This window comes from Tachypleus tridentatus, chromosome 12, assembly GCF_004210375.1.
Source record: "Tachypleus tridentatus isolate NWPU-2018 chromosome 12, ASM421037v1, whole genome shotgun sequence".
In the NCBI taxonomy this organism is placed as follows: Eukaryota; Metazoa; Arthropoda; class Merostomata; order Xiphosura; family Limulidae; genus Tachypleus; species Tachypleus tridentatus.
In genome coordinates this window covers 102,163,654-102,177,113 of record NC_134836.1, presented here as the reverse complement: position 1 = coordinate 102,177,113, position 13,460 = coordinate 102,163,654, and the positions used below count along the sequence as shown (strand labels likewise).

The following is a 13,460-nucleotide window of genomic DNA, read 5'->3' as shown; positions in this document are numbered from 1 at the left end:
TTGCCCTATCAGTTTGTCACAAGCAATTAATAATGTTGTATTAAACGCATCTTTTCAATAAAGCAGTCTATTAGTTTCTGCGGTAGTTAGACGTTTCTCGTCATAGTTCAATAGCTTTAAATGATAAACCGATGCACGTTTTTTGAGCAGCGTGTCTGGGAGAAAGGTTACTGGTTTTTGTTTTTGGTTCGCGAGGTGATAAATTTAACTCGTATTACAGGAGAAATAAAAACTTAGATTTATTACATTTTTAACACAATTTACCATCGTGTTAAAATGATGTGGTGACACCTGTTGGGAAAATTTCTTAATTATTTTACAATTATAATAATGAATGTGGGACCTAATGATGGGATTTCTATATATAGTAATGAAAGTGAAGCATTACTAGATCTTCGTTTTTAGTAATGAGGGTGAGTCGTTATGTAGTTTTCGTCTGTATTAATGGAACGGAAACGTTATAGAGTTTTGTCTACAGTAATGAAACTGACGCGTTACGAGATCCTCGTTTATAGTAATGTAAATGAGGAAATTATGGGATCTTCGTAAATAATAAACAATAAGTGCGTTATGGTATTCTCATCTGTAATATTAAAGCAAGTGTTGTGAGATTCTCATCTGTAATATTAAAACAGATGTTGTGAGATTCTCATCTGTAATATTAAAGCAAGTGTTGTGAGATTCTCATCTGTAATATTAAAACAGATGTTGTGAGATTCTCATCTGTAATATTAAAACAGATGTTGTGAGATTCTCATCTGTAATATTAAAACAAGTGTTGTGAGATTCTCATCTGTAATATTAAAACAAGTGTTGTGAGATTCTCATCTGTAATATTAAAACAAGTGTTGTGAGATTCTCATCTGTAATATTAAAACAGGTGTTGTGAGATTCTCGTATGTAATATTAAAACAGGCGTTGTGAGAGTCTCATCATATAAAAACAGGTGTTGTGAGATTCTCATCTGTAACATTAAAACAGGTGTTGTGAGATTTTCATCTGTAATATTAAAACAGGTGTTGTGAGATTCTCGTCTGTAATATTAAAACAAGTGCTGTAAGATTATCGTATGTAATATTAAAACAAGTGTTGTGAGATTCTCATCTTTAAAATTTAAATTGAGATATTATGGAATTCTCGCCTATAGAAATGAAACTAAGGTTATATGAGCTTTATATTATGTGTCTGTGTTTTCGATTAAAAATGGATTGGTTAATTGTACTTAGATTATCACAAGGAAATCTCCAACACTTTATAATATCTAAAAAGTTCCTGTAAAATTAAGGTGAATTGAACTATTGTGTTTATCAAATGATTGAATCATTACAATGGTTACAAATATTGTATAAAGTTCGACTTCAAAGAACAGGTTAAAAGTCTCATTAAAGTCGCATGGTCTGTCTTGTTTTCTAGCAATCCTTAGACTAAAAATAAAATCAGATGTAAGCTCTCTGATCACACTGGACTAATTAGTACGCTATGTGGACCGGTAGAGGGCTCATCGGTTGACCGACGTCACAGAAGATTAATTGAATCGATAGACAACCTTAAACGAGCTTATTGGTTGATATCGAAATTTTGTTCCTGGCAGACAAAAGTTCTTAAGAAATTGTTGTTCTTTGATAACTCAAATTCTCCTAAGATTAAATAATAAAATTAATAAACTCTCGGAACGCATGAAGCATGTTGATAAAATAATGTATATATAAAGCTTTTTGAAGGAAAATAAACTTACAATTTTAGGAGAAGAATTTTGATAGTTCAAAGCTAGATTTTGAGATGTAGTTACCAGACACATTGGAATTCTTAAGCGCTGGTCTGCAAACAGTAGTAATAGCGGAAGTACATTTTGCTCGTGCATGCTAATAGACTGTCCAAGTTATTTTCATTAAATGGAGAGCTAAGCTTAATGGTTATAACCTCAGTAAAATTTTAAAATATGACATTAGGTAATTACTGCAGAAAAGCAAGTTGATGAAAACGAAGGAGTCGAGCTGCGAAATACGGATATTCGTTTCTCGAGAAAGATTAAATTAAACATTTTAGTGTGAAAACTTAAATGTATTTTAAAATATAATTTGTTCTTGATTTGTTGTTGTTTTTAATTAAACAATAAAGCTACACAATGGGCTATCCGTGCTCTGCCCACCATGGGTATTGAAACCCGGTTTTTTTTAAGTGTTGTAAGTACGCAGACATACCGCTGAGCCACTAGGGGGCTCTAGATTTGTACTTCATTGCTCTAATTAATTCTAATTATCATTTTTGCCCAATTAATCTTTGTTTTTTTTAAACTAGTGTTCCTTAAATTCACCAATATGTCCAGATATTGGAATATTAAAATAAACTTTAAACTGATTCCAAATATCTAACTTTTTAGCTCAAGAAAAAGAGACAAGCCGTCCAAGGTTTCTCTTTCTCGTACAGTTAAATAATAAAGTTTGGGAAAAATGTACAGCAATATATCAGTAATCTCTTTTTTCTTTCTCGTGTGAATGTTCACATGTGGTTAAAGCCGAATTATGATCACAGTGGAGTCAAGAGGCCATTTCAGGTCTGTGGGAGGGATTTGCTTTCTTTATATGCCCTATTTTTTATTTTATCGAAAATTTACATGTCAAAACGACCTTTAAGCAAATAAAAAGCCTTTAAAACAATACAAATTCACACTCGAAATATATCTCAGGAAACTATTAAAAACAAAAGAATAACCACTGTGGACTTGTATCTACTCTGCCGTTTGGTTAATCCGGCTCTACTCTCGGTGTACGTTTTCAATTATTCAAACATTATCGGAGTTAGACGTAACTTGTACTGGAGGTTATTCTAGGCTTACCGAAGACTGACAATAGTATCATATACTCCAATACGCTCTAAGGTTGTCCGATTTAGAATGGTTGGACTATTTCAGAAATATGTATGGGACTTTAAATGAATCCTTTTTTTCCTCATCACGTGAAATTAGAATATGAAGGTTGTATAGAAAAAAAAGGTATTTAAAGAAGCGCAAGCTACAGACATATGATGCACAAAAAAGGTCTATACTGATTTATTTTCCACAATAAAGTTCTTGTTTTTAATGTAATTAGAAAGTTATTGAACATTTTGCAAATTCATAATAATAATAAGAAAAACAATTTTTCCAACGCTTTGAATTTACTTTGCCAAGATGGCTTCTGTCCCTGGATTGTGAATAACATTATATGGATATGGACTTATTGTCACAAAATAACGCAGTCTGATAGCCTTTCTTTTTGTAGTTTTACTGAAATAAATAAGTTTACCAGGTTATAAATTGTAATATCCCGTGATCGCACATTTAAAAATCGATCATCTACGATCATATTACAATAACATAAATATCATGGCCGAAATGGCCAATTAATAAGTTCTTAAATCATCTACATCCGAATATAAAGCAGCAGCTTAGTTTAAAATGTTGTTTTGTTTACGAAAGTTTAAACAAAATATTTACATAACCAAGATGTACAGAAATGATAAGTAAACTTCACTTACTTATGGTCACTTGTTTGATACAATAGACTAAAGAAATATCACACTAAATAATTATATGATTTTTTGGTCATTCTTAGATATCGTTCTATATTAATATTCTTCTACTATCTAATACGACATAACCTGGTGGCTAGAACACTTCTCGAAAAATTCTCACCCTTTTTGCCGTGGGATTGTTATAAAGTTACGATCAATCACATTATTCGTTAGAAACTGATAACACAACAGCTTGCGGTGAATGGTGTTGGTTTAAGTGCCTTGTTTCTGGCATATCACTTCCAAATTAGGAACGATTCAAGTACTCGCACAGTTCTGTAATTGGTTTAAACAAAAAATCCAATGAACAAAACGTATTTGAGTACACATATTTTAGTTTAATAAGTGAATGCTTATAAATTACACGTGCATTGAGGAATGTTAACCAAAGTTTTATTTATACCTTAGAATCGGAAGATGCACAGCAGAGTTAACTATACAGTGTTAATTAAGTTTGGGATGGGCCTGTACTAAAAGTACATGTCTGATAACACGATTGCTGGCACAAAAGAAGTCTCTAATTGTGATTCTGCAAGCTTACATAACAAGGTTTGAAAGTTAGTGCTTTTCACATGACTTAAAGGCAACGGATAGAGCTCTACAGCAATGCAATAATAAAATCTAAAAATTGTACACGGGTATTTAAGAAAGAATACATCAGTAGTAAGAAGTCTTTAGAAACGTAACTTGCGAATTAAAATTACGAACTGATAAATGTACTTCATAGCAGATAGTTACAACAGAGTAGGAATATATGATTTTATCAGTGGGCGCAGATAATGAAATCCAAAGTTTTATATGGAATGTAGACATCGAACTAGAAGATCAGCTTATGGTAAAAATAGTTAAGCACCCTGTTGTTTTCCTTTTCATTAGACTAGCAAAAACGTGTATGGAACTTACATACAGATAATATCAGTTTTGATATAAGCACAGATTTTGGAAGAACCATTTATAGAACTTGTAAGTGTGCGAGTTGATAACGGTGAAACAGAAACATATAAACAGAATACATGTATAGAGAGAACACATATATAGAACATTCTTTGATAGTGTGTTTAGGCAGAGTATTCACTGTTGAGACTTAGTTGAATGAACTGCAACTGCCTGTTGTAGAAACACATATATAGAAGATGACGTTTCGAAAGTCCTTCGTGTTCAGACTAAAGGCACTTACTGTCCATTCAACTAAGTTTAGCGCAGGTAGCCCTCGGGTAGCTTTGCGCGAAATTCAAAACAAGCCAGTTATTGTTGTACAGTAAAAGTGTTGAAATATATGTATATATTTATTAAACTACTTCACGGTAATAAGTCGCTGATGTTGCTGTTTTAGGGTAAGGCTACACGATGGGCTATCCGCGAAGTATCTACCACAAGAGAATAAAACCCCAAATTTTTAAGTCCGACAACTTACCGCTGACTGACTGGAGAATTGAGTCAAGCTTTCAGAAGTTTAAACAAAACAAAGAAACTAGATGGTTCAGTTAAAATAAACGAAGATAATGAAGAGTTAGAATTAAACTAATATACTTTGATTCCAAAATTGGAAAGTCAAACAGTTATTACAATTTACTGCTATTTTTTTAATGTGTGGATTTAAATAAAATATATAATAAAGTTGATATTCTCTGACATGAGATAGATTTCTCTGATAAATAGAAAATAAAGTTATTACTACTTCATTTATCTGAGTGTAAATAAAATGACAATAGCATATAAAGGTTGTCGGCCCAGCATGGCCAGGTAGCTAGGGTGCTCGACTCGTAATTTGAAGGTCGCTGGTTCGAATCCCTGTCACACCAAACATGCTAGTCCTTTCAGCCTTGGGGGGCGTTATAATGTGACGATCAATCCCAATATTCGTTGGTAAAAGAGTAGCACAGGAGTTGGCGGTGGGTGATGATGACTAGTTGCCTTCCCTCTACTCTTACACTACTAAATTAAGGACGGCTATCCCTCGTATAGCTTTGCGCGAAATTCAAAAACAAACAATTAAGGCCGTTTTGTTTATTTAACACGACTGAAAATATCGTGATAAAAACAATTTACTCCTAGTTGGAAGATGTTTGTTTTTATTGTTTGGTGAAGTTCGTATAGAACTAATAAACCCAAAATTTAACTGTCGAGTCAGGCACTTCGTTATTCTTCTTGCTGACAGAGACGTAAGTATTGATTTTCGTCAACAGAGACACAATCTAATATTGTTTACAAAATGCTCCAACATTACGCCCAAATATAAAGAAACATACTTTCAAAGACCATCGCTCGCGGGAATCTCCAAGTTTATGATGACTGTTTTGTTTTACGCTAATCTACTGCATTCACCAACATGGCGAACACGAACCTCACTTACAAGTCAGTTGGTGAGAAAATAAACTGCCGCGCTTGATGAATAATTCAGAAGCATGATTTCATTTTTCTTGGTAAATCTAACGAATATTTTGAATAATTTACGATTATTAAATTATTATTATTCTGTGGTAGAGCTAACCAAAATAGGCTTAACTTTCTCACTTAGCATTTGCCGGTGATTACAATTACCATTTTTATCTCGAAATTAAGAACATTGATTTCCATACAAAAGTCTAGCTGTCAGCAGATTTATCTCTTTGTCTTTTAATACTGAGAATAATTAGACAAGGATTAGAAGACAAATGCTTGAAGAAGTTGGATCTAATTGGTATATATCCTTACAATTCAACCATTCAACTATGTGAATTTTATCATAAGAAAGTTTGATGTGTGAAACAGCTCCAATCCATTAATTATAGTCCCTGTTTATTTAAGTACAAAATATAGTCATTTATATTGTAGTTACGGCTAACTGTAGGCCACATGCTTAGTTCTAGGGATATTTTAAAATTAGTTGCTGCCTAATGATTTTTTTACAGTTTTACTTGTTGTCCATAATAATGATTACTTTTTCCATTTGTTTGAAATTAGCAATGATGCATACTGTTATTGACGTTACATAATTAGTATCCAGAGCACTTGATGAGAGATGTAATTATTGGTACAGAAAGAATCAAGGTTAAGAGAAATAGAATCTTTAATAATAGGTATTCTGATGATACATCATTTAAAGGTGAACTTGGGAAAAGGTACAACAGTTACAATTTGTTGATAAAGGGAAGCACTATAGACTTAGAATACGTGCCAACAAAATTAAGACAGTGCTAATTTCACGATCTGAGGAAGGTCACACAATATGGCCTCCCAGCCCAGCATGGCCAGGTGGGTTAAGGCGTTTGACTCGTAACCTGAGGGTCGCGAGTTCGAATCCCGGTCGCACCAAACATGCTCGCCCTTTCAGTCGTGGGGGCGTTATACTGTGATGGTCAATCCCACTATTCGCTGGTGAAAGAGTAGCTCAAGAGTTGGCGGTGGGTGGTGAGGACTAGCTGCCTTCCCTCTAGTCTTACACTGCAAAATTAGGGACGACTAGCGCAGATAGCCCTTGTGTAGCTTTGCGCGAAATTCAAAAATAAACTTCTTCTATGGACCCCCAGTGGCACAGCGGTATATTTGCGGACTCAAACCACTAGAAACCGGGTTTCGATAACCATGATGAGCAGAGCACATATTGTGTAACTTTGTGATTAGTTTCGAACAAACAGACAAAGAGGCCCAAAATATAACTCGAAGTGAAAGGTAAAGTGTTGCAGCAAGCAGAGGAGTTTGGTTGTTTAGGGTCAGTATAATGGTGGCAACTGTAGAAAATAAAGATAGACATTGTACAAAGAGAAATCTTCAGTATTAAGGATATTCTGAGACGATATATCAAACAATAATTAACAATAATTAACTGCTTATAGCCAGTCCTATTCTACGGAATGAAAACATGAACTCTGCTTACTGAAACAAAACTACAATTTGAAATGGCCTGGCATGGCCAAGCGCGTAAGGCGTGCGACTCGTAATCCGAGGGTCGCGGGTTCGCGCCCTTGTCGCGCTAAATATGCTCGCCCTCTCAGCCGTGGGGGTGTATAATGTGACGGTCAATCCCACTATTCGTTGGTAAAAGAGTAGCCCAAGAGTTGGCGGTGGGTGGTGATGACTAGCTGCCTTCCCTCTAGTCTTACACTGCTAAATTAGGGACAGCTAGCACAGATAGCCTTCGAGTAGCTTTGTGCGAAATTCCAAAAAAACAAACAAACAATTTGAAACATTTCATATGTAATGTTATTCACGAAAAATGAAGTAATAAGGAAGTATTGGAATGTACGAAAACATAAAAGATAACTCGTGATATATATAGGAAATGGAAAATGCGCTATTTTGAACATTTAGTTAACTCTGAGGGAATGCTAGCAGATATCTTGATGGGTAAAACTCATAGGAAGAAGGGAGCAAGAGGCACAGAGACAAACGGTTGGTTCGATGACGTTATAAATAGGGTTAAAGATGAAAAGCTTGTGCAGGCAAAGTAAAATAGAAAACAACGGAAAACCATGTCGTCTACCTTAGGAATGACTGACAATTAGCAATATATAGGTTAACAAACATTGCATTATTTGTAAGTTTCTTAATTAAAAATATTGATCAGATGAGTTATTAATTTTTAGATCTCTATTTCAAGAGCCAGTAATGATCCAACCTCCTTCCACTGCCAAGAGTTCGTAATTCCCAACGAACACATCATGCTCCAACTATGACTGTGTGTTCTGATGAACACACCATGCTCCAACTATGACTGTGTGTTCTGATGAAGCGTGAAACGTCATTAAATGGTTCTATCTTTTACGTGTTATTCATAGGTCAGTCAAGTGGGGTAAGACAAGATGAATGGATGGAAACAAAGAATGAACATTCCAATAAGCGGTCTAACTCGAGACAGTACCATAACATAGCAGGACATTTCATCCCCATGGAGCTACAAAACTCAAACATGAACCTAGAGGTAGGCTTAATGTTCTGACGTTTCAATAATGTGTGAAAGTAAAAATAAGTTAATAGTTTTGTTTCCAGTCTGTGTTATGCACTCCATTATCAACTAATTAAACATCTCTCAATGTAATGGAATCAGTTGTGATTCGTTTCCCTTTCCCATAATGTACATTTAAAGTTTTAAACATCACAAAAATTGAAAGTTCAATTTAATTTAAAGACTTTCACTTTCCTTAAGCAGATTAACTTTTGTAAATCACGTAAGGTTCAACAAGAATATATTTTCCTAGTTTTTATTCGATGCTTATGTGATCTTAATGAACCGTACTTTGTTCTTCAAACAAACAAGAACATTGTGACTTGTAACTCAGCGATCCACTATTTCAAGCATCACCTGATGGCTAACATAACCTCGACATCTCCTTCTAAACTCAAATGGCCAGCATCGATTGAAACTTCATCTAAATCCAACAGTGTTACCATAGAAACCACGCTCTGGGATACTTGACCTGTGCTAAAAGCAAAATATTGTAAACTTACATGTTCAACATGATAGGATTGAACCTAATATGCTTTCAACAGATTCGCATCTTATCTCCAATCTCTCGCCGTTCAACAACTCTTGCAATTATTAGTCACTTTGCAAAGGATATTTATCTGTAGGTTTAATATATGCATCACGGTGAAATGTAATTTCATAGTATATTTTAGGAAATGCATAAGGAAAATTCAGGAAATATTTCAACTGAAACACATTACATCACTAAGATTTTCAGTAGAATTGGGACGTAACTTTCTTAATAAGTTACTTAATATATTTTTTATGCATTTTCAAATGAACGAACCAGTTTCTGTCTTCCGTTCTCTCGAAGCAGCTCTAGAATGAGACTGATTTAACCAAATGATTATTCAAAGAAAATTGTTCCAGAATTTTGTATAGCTTACTATCTGTCATTAATTTAACGATTCAGTACGGATAAGAAACAAGATAAGAAAAATAATCGTCATCCATTCCTTTATCAAGTAAATCAAGAGATCTTCTCCGCCACGTGTCAATACTTAGTTTCCATTGCATTGTAATTGATAATTGCTTTTGTAAAAATAAGTTTATTATAAGAAAGGTTGCAATATACTGTGAGTAAGCATTAAAGAACTTTTAGCCGAAGACACAAATTGATGATAATTTATTTTTCTTCTCTTTAAATGTGTGTGTAGGAAATTACATTTAGATTACTCAAAAATAAGTTTCACTGTGTCGGTATTTGGGTATTGATGTTACATACCCAGGAGGGTCAGGTACATTTGACCTCTTCCTCCCTCCCGAACGATTATAGCGTCTGTCTTTAGGGTTTGTTTTTTTGGTGTTTTTTTTTAAGCTTTGGGCCAGAGTAAAAGTATAACACCATACTCAGGCCATTTCAGGGCTCAGTTCATGCATGGACGAACAAGAAGTTTTTTTTTCCTTTTATTATTTCTCTTGTGTTTTTTTCTTCATTTTTTATTTTTTTATTTTTTTGTATTTTCATATATATATATATTCAATACTTGAATAATAATTCAAAAAGAGAGAAGAAAAAAATAATGATTAAAAAAAAAAAATAATAATTATAATAATAAAAAGAAACAAGGACTAAGTGTCTAGTGCATAGTGGCCAGCTTGTGTTACATTTCTTAAATATATGTTAAAAGGGGAGAGGTATTTAGGACCATTTACATCATGTACGTGATATCTGTCGAGATCACACATTAATTCATTTTTATGCCAATTCTTATTGAAATATTTTAGAGAATTATGCAAGAGTCTTTCAGATATTGTGTCTATGTTTGCATACTTGTGCATGAATGTGGTTGAGGTGCTACGTGGTACTTTATATGCTGAAGTTAGTACTGAATTTTGTATACGTTGTAGTTTCTGTACATGTGTGGGTGCTATGTTAATCCAGGCAGGTGATGCATATTTTATTGTTGGTCTAATGTACGTTTTGTAGATTTTAAGTATGTTGTCTGGTGATGCTCCTTGGATTTTACCTGAAAGACTTCTTGCATAGTTTGCTCTTTTCCAGATTCGTATCAGTAGATTTTTAATATGTGGTAACCACGTTAATTTTGAATCATAGGTTAGACCTAGAAATTTAGCAGAAGTAGCAGTCAGTAAAAGTGATCCATTCATATAGAGTTTTGGTGGATCTTTTTTCAGCTTATTCAGTCTGCTGAATAATATGACTTGGGTTTTTGGAATATTGATTTTGATTCTGTATTTCTGGCAGTATTCTTCGATGTTATTTAGGACTGGTTGTAGGTTTGTTGCTGCTATTGACGGAGTGGGGGCACTTTTCCAGACTGCTACATCGTCAGCGAACTGTGATGCATAACCTAAATTTAGGTCCGACAGAGGCATATTATTCACGTACATGATAAATAATATAGGGCTAACAACCCCTCCCTGCGGGACTCCTGCTTCGGGTGAAAAGGACCCTGAGTGGGCCCCATTTACATTTACTTTACACATTCTGTTATCCAGGAAGTTGGACAGCCAGCGAATAGTTTCCTGGGGTAATGCCATTTCAAGTAATCTATGACGTAAACCATTATGCCACACTGTGTCAAAAGCTTTCTCAATGTCGAGAAAGCAAGCTACAGTGTATTCGTTTTTGTTGAAGCTGTCGGTAATTGATTCTGTAAGTCGAATCAGGTGGTTCTGTAGTTTGGCGGTTTTTTCGAAATCCGTTTTAAATTTCTGGTAATTTTGAATTTTCTTCTAGGTAAACTGACAGACGATTACTAATTATCCTCTCTAATACTTTGCCAATACAACTGGTTAAGCTAATCGGGCGGTAGTTGTTTGGTTTATTCGCTGGCTTTCCTTCTTTCTGGAACATTAATATTATTGCTTCCTTCCAAGAAACGGGGATATATCCTGCTGATAGTGAGAGATTAAATAACGCTGTTAGGTGTTCATATAATCACTGAGTGCCTTGTTTTAGGAGGATAGCTTGAATACCATCTTCTCCAGGGGCTTTGTTTTTTGTGTTGTTGATAGCAGTTACGACTTCTGTTTCAGTGATATGTTTTATCAGTTGATGAGTGCTCCAGTTTTTTGATTTTCTTGGTGTGTAATAGTGTTGACTGGAAATTTAGGTGTAAAAATGCTTCTGTTTTGATCAATAAAGTTGTTAACTGTATTAAAGAAGTATCTGTTCATGTCTGGTTCGTGATGTGTCTTGAACGTGTTTTCTAGGTGTTTTTTAAATATCTCGGCTTTTTCTGTGTTAGTGTATGCTGTTTCTCCATCCAGTTCCAGTGGTGGATATACTGTGTTTGTTGTTCCTGTATTTGTAAATCTTTTCAAGTGTGTCCAGAATTGTTTAGTCAAAAATAAGGATGTTTTTCGTTTGTTCTTTTGAATTTCGCGCAAAGCTACACGAGGGCTATTTGCGCTAGCCGTCCCTAATTTAGCAGTGTAAGATTAGAGGCAAGGCAGCTAGTCATCACCACCCACCGTCAACTATTGGGCCACTCTTTTACCAACGAATAGTCGGATTGATTATAACGCCCCCACGTCTGAACGCCGTTTCGAACACACCCTCGGCCACGTCGGGCCTTAACACACCCGGCCATAAAAATAAGGAAACCACGTTAACAATTACATCCAGATTCTTTCTCATTAGTCTAGAAACTCCATGTGCGAGATCTTCAATGACCCATTATTTTTCTGCTAGTAAAATACCACTCTTTTAACACCATGGCCCGGCATGGCCATGTGGTTAGGGCACTCAACTCGTAATCCGAGGGTCGCAGGTTTGAATCCTCGTTACACCAAACGTGTTCGCCCTTTCAGCCATGGGGGCATTATAATTTTGTGATCAATCCCACTATCCGTTGGTAAAAGAGTAGCCCAAGAGTTGGCGGTGGGTGTTGATGACTAGCTGCCTTCCATCTAGTCTTACACTGCTAAATTAGGGACGACTAGCGCAGATAGCTCTCGTGTAGCTTTGCGCGAAATTCAAAAACAAACCAATCTAATACCACATCCGTAACTGTCATCCTTGCAAAGACATAAGATTTTTCTAACAATATTAATTACTACCACCTTTATCAAAGACATCAAGTATTTTTACACCATATCTGTAACTGATATCCTTACCGAAGATTTTAACTGTTTCTAATACCAAATCTTTAACTGTCAGTTTTACCAACTACGTAAGCTAACACCTCAAATGTAACTGTTTCATTCACCAAAGAGTTTAACTATTTCTAACACACAACTTTAACTGTCACTCGTAATAACGTAATATGATAACTATTCCTAACAAATAACTGTAATTTCACTGAAAACGTACCAGAAACTTCAACTGTTTCTAACACTGTCTGATTGTTATCGTTTGTCAACACTGTCTGTTTACCGTTTATTAAGCCTTTAACTTCTTGTAATAATGCAATAAATAACAGAATCTACCACCGTGTTGTTGTAATTAAGTGCTTGCAACAGGTTATCGAACACTGATGTTGTAGCAAACATTATTTTTAACATTTTTTGCATTATGTGTGTCATTTCTTACCAAATACTTTAACTGAGCCTGATGGTCATTTAATGTCTTTTACACGCTAGCGTCCCCCGTTGGGACAGTGGGTAAGTCTTCGGATTTACAATTCTAAAATTCGATTCCCCTCGGTGGACACAGCAGATAGCCCTACCTGGCTTTGCTGTAAGAGAAAAACACACACCTTAGCACCTAGTGACAATTTTATTGTAAAGGTTTACTACTTGTGATAAAACCAAATATATAAAGGTTATGGAACTTAAAATCATTACAAACCAAAATATTTGAAATAGTCTTCACTAATGTTATAAATACTAACATACAAATCGTTAAATTATTGCCAATTAATAGGTTTAAAATAGTATTAATAGATTTCCAAAAACTAACGTACCAAACATTACATCATTACAAACTAATAAGTTTGAAACAAGTATTACCACATTTGCAGAAACGAGCTTGACGTCAAACACGAAGCGAACT

At 34.8% G+C, this 13,460-nt stretch overlaps 1 protein-coding gene across 9 annotated transcripts in view; it reads left to right on the top strand.

The window, feature by feature from the left end:
- LOC143234172 (coiled-coil domain-containing protein AGAP005037-like) overlaps positions 1-13,460 on the top strand; it is a 417,090-nt gene that overhangs the window by 233,577 nt on the left and 170,053 nt on the right. For all 9 annotated transcript variants that reach the window (XR_013018535.1, XM_076471312.1, XM_076471309.1 and 6 more), the window contains one exon: positions 8,310-8,452. Coding sequence is in view for 8 of the 9 variants with exons in the window: in XM_076471312.1 (XP_076327427.1) it covers positions 8,310-8,452 (143 nt within the window). In the remaining variant the exon portion in view is untranslated. The remainder of the gene's footprint in view (positions 1-8,309; positions 8,453-13,460) is intronic.